This window comes from Gracilinanus agilis, chromosome 1 (assembly GCF_016433145.1).
Source record: "Gracilinanus agilis isolate LMUSP501 chromosome 1, AgileGrace, whole genome shotgun sequence".
Taxonomy (NCBI): domain Eukaryota; kingdom Metazoa; phylum Chordata; class Mammalia; order Didelphimorphia; family Didelphidae; genus Gracilinanus; species Gracilinanus agilis.
The window spans coordinates 420,756,677-420,770,320 of NC_058130.1; the positions used below are offsets into that span (position 1 = coordinate 420,756,677).

The following is a 13,644-nucleotide window of genomic DNA, read 5'->3' on the forward strand; positions in this document are numbered from 1 at the left end:
TACACTGTCCAACTCTTACACAAAGACTTAATGAGTTCTTCCCCGAGTTTAATTCCAGGAAAAAAAAGTTTCTGACACGTCTATATGATTTCTTTTGTTATGATGAAAATCCAATGATCCAAGAGTTTTCATTTTTTTAATTTAGCTTCTAGAAAACAGCGCCAAATTTAGCAGCACTTGTAGTATCTTATCCCAGGTAGCTCACAACATGTACTCTTTCTCGTAAACTTCAGAAATTCCCTGCAATAACATATGTTTACAGAATTGAGTTTCTCTTTAGATAATTTGTCTCTAATCTCTTTTTATTTAAACCCTTACCTCCCATCTTAGAATCAATACTGTGCATTAGTTCCAAGGCAGGAAAGCAGGGGCTAGGCAATGGGGTTAGGTATCTGAGGCTAGATTTGAACCCAGGACCTTCCATCTCTAGAACTAGCTCTCAATTCACTGAGCCACCTAGAGGCCCCTCTAGTCTCTTTTGGTACCAGTATTCCAATATACACAATGAATTTCCTTATAACTCCTAAATAAATATATGAAAATGAAAAGTAGTTAAAAAAAAAACCAATAAAACCCTAGACTACATTAATAGCAGTAGAATGTCCAGATCATGGGAATTAATTATGTCAATAAACAAACTTAGTCAGACTATCTCCTGTAAATAGGACTGTAAGGATAAGTGCTAAGGGATAAGGAGAAATTCATAAATTGTCTTTAAGAGTAAAGGAGGAGAATTTAGATATAAACTCTGGGAGAAGATTCTGGAAGGAGAGGAGGATCTTGGGAGTTGACTACCTCCATCTCTTTCAGGACTATATCATATAAATATGGTTAATTCTCAGCACCACATTGAAAGAGGCACCTTTAAAGACTAGATTGCCTCTAAAGGAGGGCAGCTAATATAAGGAAAGACATAGAAACCATCTTATTTAAGAAATAATTATGACAGAATTGGAGATGGAGAAATCTAAGGTGGAAAGATGTCTGTCTTCAGTGATTAGAAGAATTTCCACTTAAGAAGAGGAATAGACTTATTCTGCATTGCTACAGAAGAAAGAATTGGGACCTGTGGTTAGATACTAAAGGGGAAGATATTTCTGCTGGATAGAAATAAGGATTTTGTAACAAGCAGAGCAGTTCATCAGTGGAATGGAGGGGACACAAAACCACACCTGTGGAAGTGTTCAAATGCTTGTTCATTCTGCAACATGGTATGCTGAGAAGAATATGGGATTTGAGGATCAGAGGACCCATGTTTGAATTCTAGTTCTGTTTGTTTCTTCCTTAATGATCTTGGGCAAGTCAGTTGCTTACTCTGGGACAGTTTTCTCATCTATAAAATGAATGGGTTAAGTTGGATGATCACCAAAGTCCCCTCCAGTTTTAAATGCTATAAGTGTTTGTTTTTTAGAAGGGGATGCCTGAATTTTGTGAGTATTTGGATGAGGTGAAGTCTAAGGCTCCTTCCAATTCTAATTTTCTGATATTTTTGAATGTGTATAACCCTGGACCTTCTATTTGCAATCCAAAGCTAAAATGCAAATCAGCCAGAGTCCATAAAGGATCTCAAACTAATTAGTCTCCATTATTATATTGGGGATCATCAACCAGGGATTGAGTAGTTCTACTTTTTCTGCTTAGAGGTTTGTCTCTATTCTTTGTTAAAGGCATTCTTTCTAGACTCTATAAATGTCGAGGGAGAGAGATGTCTGTTCATTATCATTAGTCTTCAGTCCAAGGATGTTTCAACACGGTCTATAAAACATTTCTTTGGCATGGTGTCTTTGGTAATCTGAGTGTCTCTCCTCCTTCTGGCTCCCTCACTCTGTCTCTCTCTTCAATTCTCTAAAGCTGGAAATACAGGGACTGAGCCCATTCCTGCTACTGATCAGCATGTGACTTTTAATAAGTTTTCTTCTTGACCTAGGCTGGTCATCTCTTTCTCTATCCTTCCCCATCCTTAGACCTTTTCTGGTTGCTCACTGTATTAATGATGAACTTACTGTGGATACTCAATTAGTTACATCCCCTGCAGTTCAGGACTCCAAGGCTCTAGAGAATCTACCAGACTCAGTTTCCCTCTTTTCTCCTTAACATTTTCCATTTAGTCCTTCTGAAGTAGCTATCCCACCCACCCCAGGGAAAGCTCAGCATATGCCCAGAAGCACTGTTTACTATCTCACTAAACCCTTGGGCAGTCTTCCTTCAACAGCTCACAGTCAGAAGAGAGTAGTGTTGGGTGCTGAGTTTCCACTGATCAGGGAGATTCTGAGTCAATTCTGGCAGAAATTCTGGTGGGAACAACAAGGACAACATCTCACCTACTTCCTCTCAATTGTTTTCTTCTAGGCTTGTTGCTTAAAAGAAACATGACTTCACACCAAGTCTTTAACTGGATTAACATAGTCCTCTTTTCTGTGGACTGAAGGGATCAAGAAAAAGGTGTACCTTGACCCATGAGCAAGATTAAATAGAGTTTGGGAGAGAAAGACAAGAAAAACTGGAGACAGAAGAGTTTGTAGTTTGTAAAGGAAGAGATAGTGGCTTCTAAGTGATATAGAAGCCATTTAGAGAGGCTAAATGTGGAAAGGCCAGGGAAAGGCAAGATATAGCTTCATTCTCTCCAACTCCTCAAACCAAGTAGTGGAATTTGATCTTTTTATTTAACTTCTTAATTTTATTTCTAAAAAAAAAAACCTCAGGCCATATAATTTACGCGTGAAAATACATTTTAGCTTTTTAAGACCAAACATTTATGGGTTTTAGGCATAAAAATTTGACATATGCCAAATACCTGGATGTTCAGAAGCATCTAGATATCTAATGACAAGAAAGTCCAACATTCAACACTAGAAATCTTTTTTTCCCATCACATTTCTATTTGAATTACTTGAAGTTATATAAAGTCTTTAAGCTATAGATGAATAAGTAACAAATGTAATTTAATAAAACTACTAGTCATACTTTAAACATCTATTTAGGTATGACATATGAGTATAAAAATAAGGATATAACAGCAGTTATGAAATCACGGTCATGCTAATTTTAAAAATAAAGTTCAGCAATATATGTGTGGCACTCAGGATAGCGATTACATTCACTTCCATCTTATGAACTTCAGTTTTATTTCTATAAAATGGACAATCTAATCCTGAAAGACACCAATGTAATTGCTACCTTTAGTATGTCAACTGCTTTGACAGGAGTGAATAATAATTACCTTTGTATTGTTAGGATAACTCCCCCGAGATTCAGATTGAAGAAAGATTCTACCATTTGAAAATTGTGCCTATTTCTTTGACTACTGGGAACAGGTTAAGAGCTTCTCTGGCTATGAATTCAACAGCATGTGATTATTTAATGTTAACAGGATGATAAAGTTTAAAGCTGAAAGCCATTTTAATCTATAGGGCAGGGTAAGTGAAGAGTAGGAAATTAGGGGAGATACGAGGCATTCAGAAAAGAGCACCAGACTAGGAGATGAGGCTCTTCTTTTGACTTGGGTATCTCTGAGCAAGCTGCTGAATTTCTCTAACAATTTTTTGCATTTTTAAAATGAGGGCAATTGTTGGGTGTGATAATAGAAGGGATTCTTATTCAGGTATGGCTTGGACTACATTGTCTCTGAGGTTCCTTCAACATCTGAGATTTTGAGATTCTGTCACTAAATGATCTCGGAGGGCCTTCTGATGCTGATGAGCTAATGAGTCTATTAAAAGAATAAGTGAACTGTTTTGCCATGCCTCAGAAATTGTGTGAAACTGCCTGTAATGTGCAAGAATGAAGTGCCTCACAAATGTGGAGTCCTGGCGGGGTAGTTCAGCCGGTTGTGGCAAGGTGATGATGATATCAATGCTGTTGGTTGGAGCCCCATTTGGGCTGTTAGTTTCACACAGGAAGATATAAACGGGCCACGACACTGAATTGAGGGCAGCTTTTTGGAAAGATGCCAGGGGACACAGCTTATGAACAGACTGGAGTAATTTATCTCTACAACTTGAATAGTAACTCAAGGGATGCATCACAATGATGACTAGACAGAAATCACCCTCATTAGTAGACGGAGTACACTGTTTAGGAAAGTTTCAGGTTAATAAAAGTATGATTCTAAGGCAAATCATAGAAGTAATTTATGAGTATTATCTTAATAATAATAAATATCATTAATTTAGTAGTACTTTATGATTTGTAACATGTTCTACATATGCTATCTCATTTGGTCCTCACAACAACTCTGGAAGATAGGCATTATTTTAATTATACCCATTTTACAGAGGAGAAAATGAGACTGAAAGAAACTAAGTGACTTGTCCAGGGCTACCCAGCTTTTAAAGTTCTGTGATAGAATTTGAACTCAAATCTTCCTGAATCAAAATCTAATATTCTATCCACTCCAAATCCTTTCTTTTAAGAATTTTCAGGAATTTGTGATACATTTGACAGAAGGGAATTTCTAAAGGAATATATATTCTGAATAACAGTTCTGGGATATTCCTCCCTCCTTCCTCCCAACTCAGCAAATATACTTTTAAAATATATGCTGCTGGGAGTTTTTTCTTTGAAGAGTTGGAAGGTGGTGTAGTAAAAAGATCATGTGACATCCCTCAATGACAACACATCTGGATAAAAAGTGAAAGATTCAGTCAATCATCGAGATATGTGGTCCACATGATGCCAGATGTTCTCAGTAGTTCAAATATTTGGATGACTCCATTTTTCCAGATCTGATGGTGGTGTATCCATTAAGAACATTCAAGAAATTCCAATGTTTTCACCATTTGAAAAGGAGTCCCGCTGTAATAGACTGATAACAACGTTTCACATTTATGCAGCACATTTAACGTTTACAAAATGATTTCTTCACAACCACTCTGTGAGGCGAGCAGTGTAACTACTCTAGATTCCATTTAAGAAGAGCATCTAAGACAGCCAGCAAACATGACTGTCCAAAGCTTTTAGAAGCTTCTCCAGTTTTGCTGCAGGGACCATCCAGATACAGAGAGGCTCCCTGGAAATTATTCTCAGGAGTTTCTTTTGTATCCCAACCCACCTCATTGTGATTCTAATTCTATCCTGTCCTCAAATACACTTGCCATGAGGAGAAAGAGAATAAACTAAATTCATACCACTCAGCTAGCCAACAAATATTTATTAAGCGCTCCTTCTGTGCCAAGCAGTGTGATTAGTAATGGAGTTACAAAGGGCAAAAGTCATTTTAATTTCCAATAGACTCATTCAGCCTATGGCAGAAAGTACATATAATCCTGAAAATCACAAATTACTCTCTTGAGGACATTAATTTTATCCAATACTGTTTTGATCTTTCAAAAAGATTTTTTTTTCTAGATTCAGGCATTCTATTTCTAGGAAAGATTCCAGAAAGGCCTTACTGTTTGTTCTTGACAAAACAACTTCTTAATTAACCCTATTCTGAGGGCAGAGAATGGTTCGAGGGAGACAACAATACTAACAAACTCAAAAATCTTAAAAAGTTACACAAAGTAAATATTTCATGTTTCCTTATAAAGATTTGATAAATATCTCCACATTTGTAAGGCACGCTGAACTATAGAACTAGAGCTCTCTGATTGCATGCCCTCAGGGGATGACCATCAGATGAACTATAAAGCTGGCGAAGTTGGACTGGAGGAAAACATAGCTATGACAAAAAGAAGTGGCGAGCATTTAATTGAAGGTTGAGCGGATGCTCTTGGACCCAGTTGATCACACCTTGACTATTGCTTCATGTTAGTCTACCAAGTTAATGTGGACCATGCCTCGTTTGCCTTTGACAACCTTTTAAGAGTTGAACACACTTTTTGCTTGTTTTAGATACTGCTGTCTGACGAGAATAAGATGGAGTAAACTGTCTTTGCTCGGGATCAAATAAGGCATCTAGGTGGCACAGTGGACTGGATTTGGAATCAGGAAGACTTGAATTCAGATCCTGCCTTAGATACTCTCTTAATAGATATATGATGCTGAGTAAATCACTTAACTTGTCCAAGCCTTTGTTCTTCAACTTGTAAAATGGGAATAATAATAAAATCAATCTCCAAGGGCTTTTGCGGGATCGAATAAAATATGTAAAGTGCTTTGCAAACCTTAAAGCACTCTTTAAATGTTAGTTACTATTATTGTTTGTTCAGAGAACAGCCCAAAAGAGTGGAATAAAACATTTCAGGGGGATTTTTTTTAAACCCTTACCTTCTGTCTTAGAGTCAGGACTAAGTTCTTCTAAGGCAGAAGAGTGGTAAGGGTTAGGCAATAGGGATTAAGTGACTTGCCTAGGGTCACATAGCTAGGAAGTGTCTGAAGCTAGATTTGAACCTAAGACCTTTCTTCTCTTCAGTGGAATTTCTTAAATAGATTTTTTTCTTGTTACAGTACCATTAAGACCAGATGATAGAATGATGCTTCTAAATAGGGGCTGTAATGTAGACTTGAGAAAAGACAATCTACCTGTTTCACATTCAGTGAAATGGATTTTGAAGATTGGATCTTTAGGTGAATGGCATTTAGTCTCCCAGAAAGATGCCAGAATTTCCCTTGATCTAGTGATTTGTTTCTATAGAATCATAGTAGGCTTGGATGGGACTGAAATATCTGGTTGATCGAATCTCCTACTTGTTGAAGTGGTCTTTCTAGGACCCTGCTCTTTGTGCAGTCACAAAGAAAAATCAGATAGAATGAATCTCTTGATTATATCCAATCCTGAAGTTGTATAGTCAATATATGGGTTAAACAAAACCCTATTTTACTATATCATATTTAGTAAACACTTCTAGAGTTATGCAGTTAATATTTCTGTTCTCTTTAGTTGACTAATATCAAAACATAATGTGCAATTAGACTAAACTGTAGTAGTTACTTCAATGGCAATTACCTGTCAGTATACAGGGACCATTCTGCATGGCAAAAAGCAAGCACAATAACTGATTCTTAACATGCCTTAGAAATCATGAAAATAATTGGGAAATAAAGTTTGTAGAATATAGTATGCAACCAAGTTTCTCTAAAAACAGTAAAATGGATATGTAGAATTTTCCCACATGTGTGCACACATACCACATGCTAGTAACTTTTCTGAAAGCAAGAAAAAAAAATAAAACCATTTTTTCTTCTTTGTTATTTGGCTTCTGTTTTTCCTCTAGATCGACATTCCCCCCACACACACCCCAACCCCCTGTGCCACCTTCAACTCATTTCAGCTTCTGTGAGAACAATTAATTCAGACTGCTGAGATGGACTTGCTCTTATAGTCTTGGCAATAAAAGTTTTCCTTTTAGGATGGCATAAGATAATGTTTTATTATCCCATAGTTTGTAACCAGCATCAGAAGAGATGTCAAAGTTATATCTTGCTCTATACGATGTTCTCCTTTTCAGATATCCCACATTACAACATGTCACTAAGAGTTTAGCATAAACACAGGCAGGTATTAAGACACTAAAATGTGGTTGAGGAAAGATAGATGCAAGTGGAAACCTACACACCAGGCCTCCACTTGGCTCTAATTGGTATTTCAATATTATTTTGTAGAGAAAAGATTTGAACAGCAGGCTACTGCTGCCCAAACAAAAGATTAAGCTAAGTGAAGCAAACGATCATTGTCAGATGACTCTTTCCCTATGTTCTTTCTTGCACTCACCTTCAGCAGGCTGGGTTGTTCCTTGGGAGACTGAAGTTTCCTTAAGCTCCTCTCGGGACTGTACGGATGATGGGCTAATGCACTTAGGAATGGGAGAGGACGGGGCTGCAGGAGCACTCAAGTCTAAGCAGAGTTCAGTCCTGCCTCGGCTTGTACTCCGGCTTCTCAGCTCCTTCTCATACTCCTCCGTTGCCAACTGCTCCAAGTATTTGTATCTGAAAGTTAAATTCCAAAGGGTTTCCGTAAAAAGAAAGAGAAGGCTGTGGTTGCTGCTTGTTTATGGCTGAAACACCTGCAGAGTGAGCTGATTTCCTGATGCATGGACTACAGTGCAAAACGGACTGATGGGTCAGGCTGCCAAAAAAAAAAAAAAAAAGACTGCAAAGCCAAGATGCTAATGATAAAAGAAAAAAACTCACACCATTCAGAGCAGCTCAAATAGTGGGGGGAAAGACAATGTCACCGAGTCCCCAGATACTGCTAGTCCATTCTCTATAATCTTATCTTTACCACTTTGGAAGCATTTGAATAAATAATCCAAACAAAACCCCCCCCAGGACAGTAAAAGTTCCAAAGAGACAACTCTGAAAGTGCAAAGATGAGGAGAAAGGAAGATGGCTCAGTGCAAAGGGTAAAACAAAATAAAAAAAAGTTCCCTAGAAAAATACCAGTAGTGAGAGTTTGGACTGAGGTCTCTGAGTTTCTGAACCTGCTTCAATGCTAACAGCAATGCACTGGAATTCACTTTGTTCTCTCAGTGTCTACAATGGAAACTTTTTTATATTCTAAAATATTTCTGAGCCGGACTCAGCCACCCAATAGCTTGGACCTGACGTCACATATAGTTGATTCATCAAAGTCAGTTTAAAAGAACAAAGATACATCTGTTTTGCATTTTAGGCAGGCAGAACTCACTGTTTATTAAGACCAGCTACCAATCATATTCTTCATACTGTGCTTTATAGAATCAGACCAAAATAACTTTGAAATATGTGCCTCTTCCAGATGTCTGCTAATTTTATCCACCATTATTTGCAAAGGAATAAATTGATGAATATAACTGTAGCAGACTTATGACTATCTTATCATAATTATATTCGAAAGAGCTTTGAGATGTCCCCCTCCTCCCTTAGTATCCCTGACAATATAGCTACATAATCAATAATCAATAGCCAATTGATCATGACATTCCCACCAAGGAGCCTTCCAGCTCTTGTACAGTCTCCCATTGCTGAATGACTATAGAATCACATCCTAAAACCACTTAAGACAAGGAAGGCAGTGCACATGTTAACAGATTCTCTTGAAATCAATGCAAAGTTTAAAATACATTCCTGTTTTCTTGCCTCAAAGGCTCTAGAAATTCTTTCCCTTATAGTAGTCTCTTCCCTTCTTGCCATCTATTCAAATACCACTTGCATTTTAAGACCAGCTCCAGTCTCTACCTTGATGGGAAGTGGAAGAGAGGACTTTTAAGAACATGGCAACTCAAGGTGATTTCTCTCTTCACTGAAAGTCCTACAGTTCCAACTATGTGACCCTCATTTGAGATTTATGATTTACTGATCTGTATAGTTGGTTATCTTTGTACATGTATACTGCTTGTATTCCCATGCTGACTATATGCTCCCAGAGGATATGAGCCATATTTTAGTTATTTGTAATGACCTCAGCACCTAGGACAGTGTCTGGCATATAACAGACACCCAGTAAGTGTTTACTGCTGGTTGAAAATAAATGTGCCATTCGAAAGCACTGTTGGTGGCCCAACCATTCTGTAAAGCAATTTGGAATTATTTGAAGAAAGAGACTAAAATGTCAGTACAGTTTGACCAAACAATTTCACTGCTAGGCATATGCCCCTGGGAGGTAAAAGTTAAAAAGAAAGGTTACCAATAGCTGATTTTTTAAATTTATTTTTTAGTATCAAAGTACTAGAAACAAAACAGACAACAACTGATTGAGGAATGATTAAATTTATACGCATAGTTGTAGCTGGTGAAGTTTTCACATTTAACTGTTTCTACCTGGGGAATGAGAAAATGGTACCTTCCTGGACAAAAATTTTATTTTCCAGAAAGTGGAAAAACACAATGAGGTGAATTGAGATTTTGGTCTCATCTTCTGACCAAAATAGAAAAAGTGGTTGGGAATGAAAAAGAGATAGCAATCTGATCATCTAATAATTTATAATAGCCATGAAAGTGACCAGTCAGCATTGAAATATCTTTACCTTGTATTTTAAGAAAGCAATTTTCCAAAAGTTCAAAGAAAAGATAGCTAGAAACTTATAGTTAATTTAAGTCAATGCAGTTTTTATTAAGTACCTTCTCTGTGTTGGGTGCTTTGAATAAAAAGATTAAAAACAGAAATAGTTGCAAAGTTTAGAATCTCATGGATTGGGAGGATGAAATGCACACAGTTAAATATGAGACAAATACAGCAAGGTAAAATAAGAGACGAAGTATGCTAGGAAAATTGGAGGAGGAAGAGATCACTTTTGATTATAAGGATTGGGTTAGGCTTTATGGAGGAAGGGGTCTCTGAGCTGAGCCTTGAAGTAAGAGGAAAATTTCAACTGTATGAGATGAGAAAGGAGTGTGTTTTAGGCATGAGAGATTGCTTGAATAGCAAGAGGCTGGAAAAGTTCAAGGTGAGAGCAGGGAAAAAAACTTTACCTCGAATTCAGAGACTGAAAGTATACTGGACTAAAATATGAAGAGCCAAGGACAATAGACTCATTGAAGATTTTGGATTTTACCCTATAAGGAATGGTAAACTACTGAAGTCTTCGGAGAGGGCAGTGATATGAGAAAACACATATTAGGACAGTCATTTCAGCTATCATATGAAAGATGGAATGGAGAGGGGAGAGGCTAGCTCAGAGATTTTTTTTAAACCCTTACCTTCTGTCTCAGAATCAATATTGTGAATTGCTTCTGAGGCAGAAGAGAGGTAGGCAATGGGGGTTAAGTGATTTGCCCAGGGTCACACAGCTAGGAAGTGTTTGAGGCCAGATTTGAACTCAGGATCTCTCATCTCTGGGTCTGGCTCTCAATCCACTGTACCACTCAGCTGCCCCAAGTTAAGGGATTTTTACAGAATGAAAGTATTAAAAGCAAAATTCTGATTTTATAATTGTGAGTAAGCTCAGTGAGGAGGGGAAATAGAAGCAGGTAAAGAGACCAGTAAAGTTACCTAGAAAGTTTCATAATGAGATTATATTTAAAAGGACAAGTAGCATAATGGATAGAGCAGTGGTGAATAGGGAGGGCATCACAGAACAATGGAAAGGGCATTGGACTGGGGGGGTTGTCTTTGAATGGTGACAATACTCCAAAGAGTTCCAGTCTAGAATAAGATAAGGCTTCTAAAAAAAAGCTAAGAGAAGTAAAAGGAGCCACTTGTTGCATATTTTCCTTCTATTTTCCCTACCATCTAGAAAAATCTTCAAATTGATGAAGGTAGAAAAATATATATTTAAGAATTAGAGACTAGGCTAGGTGACAAAGATAGTAACAGATCTGATAAAAAAATTTGATCCCAAGTACTGAATGAAAACATATATGTGACCAAGGAACCATCGTTAATGATTTCTGAGAAATTGTAGAGATGGGAAAAAGTGACAAAGGATTAGAAATGAACAAAGGTTGGCCAACCTTTCAAAAGGAGGGAAAGGGTTGAATCTGGAAGCTACTTTGAAGGCAGTCCTGAGAAAAAAATTATTTTAAAATTAGAGATTACTGGAAGCCACCATAAAATCACTAAGAATAAGATACAACAAGATATTTTTATCTACTCTTTTTGTCAGTCTTGTTCAATTGGCAGGTTTAGGAATGCTTTGAGTACAATAAACCTGAATTTCAGAAAGGCATTTGTATAATTTTTGTAAAATCCATGATTTAAAATTTTTTGACAGAAATTTTAGGAAGAGAAGCTTGTTAACTCCCCAAGTCAAGAAAATGTGTGCCATAAAGAAACCTGTAATGCATCAAAAGATCTAGAATGAACTTTGGAATATAATGAACTGAACCTGAAGGGGGTTGAACATATCATCTATTCTGAATGTAAACTCTTATGACAAAGGGGACTGCCCCCTATCTGGCTTTTTGTCAATGTGCCTAGAAAACATTGGTTTTGCTATCTTTCTTCTGTTTCTCTCTTATCTATAATTATTGTAGTTTCCTCTTAAAAAGTGTAATATTGTATGCACTTTTAGCTACAAGATCTTTAGAGGTATAAGCTAATTATGTTAAATGATTCATTGAGGAGACTAGTCTCCCAAAGAATCTCAGAGGGGATTGTGAAGATAGGATTAACTCTCCCCTAGTCTATTTTTAGTTAATCAAATCAAGAACTTAAAGTACCCCACTTAACCATTAGGTAGGGGAACTCACAAGTCACTTACTAGTTCATACTCCTGGCCCCCACGTTGGACAGTACTAGTCAAATTGAAAGACTGCAATTGGTTTCTGTGAAGAGGGGGAGAGATAGGAAATGACATGAGAAAAGGGGTATTAAAAGAGGCCAACATGATCTGAGACTCAATTCCTTTCCTGGCATTTGGAGTGAGTGGCTGAGATTCTGGCCTTCTTTTTGGAGGAGACTCTTTCTCTGGATCCTGTGTTGGCTCAGGCTGTAGAGAAGGCTGTGCTGATGGACTCCTGCTGGGGTGCCAAACTGGACTTCACTTTGCTATAGAAGCTCTTAGGACTGGTAGGCTTGTTAAGAATCTGTCTCTTTATCTACATTTCCCACGTTCACTCTTTCCACCTCTTTGTAAATAAAAGCTGCTAAAAGTAATTTTGACTTAAGCTATAATATTTTAAAATTGGCAACCACAATATTACTTTATAACTCTTTTATTGAGTCAAAAACCCCAATTATAATCCTTACACATTTGACAAAGTACCCTTCAGGAGCTCCTTCTGAATAAAAAACAAAGGATTTTTAAGTGTCAGAGAGAGCAGTTTGGTTTTTTTTTTTAATTTTAATTAGACATTTATTAATATTTGTTTTTAACCTGTTTACATACTTTATGCCCCTACTTTCCCCTTCACCCCTGGCTCTCCCCCCACCCATGGCCAACGCACATTTCCACTGGTTGTAACATGTGTCCTTGTTTAGGGTCTATTTCCCATTCATGTCCGCCTCAGCCCGTACATTCAAGCAATTGTTTATCTTATATGTTTCCTCTCCTGCAGTCCTTCCTCTGAATGTGGGTAGCATCTTTACCATAAATCCCTCAGAACTGTCCTGTGTCATTGCATTGCTGCTGGTACAGGAGCCCATTACATTTGATTTTACCATAGTATATCAGTCTCTGTGTACAATGTTCTTCTGGCTCTGCTCCTTTCGCTCTGCATCACTTCCTGGAGGTCTCTCCAATTTGCATGGAATTCCTCCAGTTTATTATTCCTTTTAGCACAATAGTATTCCATCACCTGCATATACCACAATTTGTTCAGCCATTCCCCAATTGAAGGACATACCCTCATTTTCCAGTTTTTTGCCACTACGAAAAGCGCAGCTATAAATATTTTCGTACAAGTCTGTTTATCTATGATCTCTTTGGGGTACAAACCCAGCAATGGTATGGCTGGATCAAAGGGCAGGCAGTCTTTTATAGCCCTTTGGGCATAGTTCCAAATTGCCAGCCAGAATGGCTGGATCAGTTCACAACTCCACCAGCAATGCATCAATGTCCCAATTTTGCCACATCCCCTCCAACATTCATTACTCTCCCCTTCTTTCATTTTAGCCAATCTGCTAGGTGTGAGGTGATACCTCAGAGTTGTTTTGATTTGCATTTCTCTAATTATTAGAGATTTGGAACACTTTCTCATGTGCTTATTGATACTTTTGATTTCTTTACCTGAAAATTGCCTATTCATGTCTCTTGCCCATTTATCAATTGGGGAATGGCTTGATTTTTTATACAATTGATTTAACTCCTTGTATATTTGAGTAATTAGACCCCTGACAGAGTTTTT

The 13,644-nt window shown here is 37.5% G+C and overlaps 1 protein-coding gene across 3 annotated transcripts in view; it reads right to left on the reverse strand.

The window, feature by feature from the left end:
* The window catches only part of FHOD3 (formin homology 2 domain containing 3), a 703,058-nt gene that overhangs the window by 100,523 nt on the left and 588,891 nt on the right, over nt 1-13,644 (reverse strand). For all 3 annotated transcript variants that reach the window (XM_044664978.1, XM_044664968.1, XM_044664960.1), the window contains one exon: nt 7,648-7,866. In XM_044664978.1, coding sequence (XP_044520913.1) covers nt 7,648-7,866 — 219 coding nt within the window. The remainder of the gene's footprint in view (nt 1-7,647; nt 7,867-13,644) is intronic.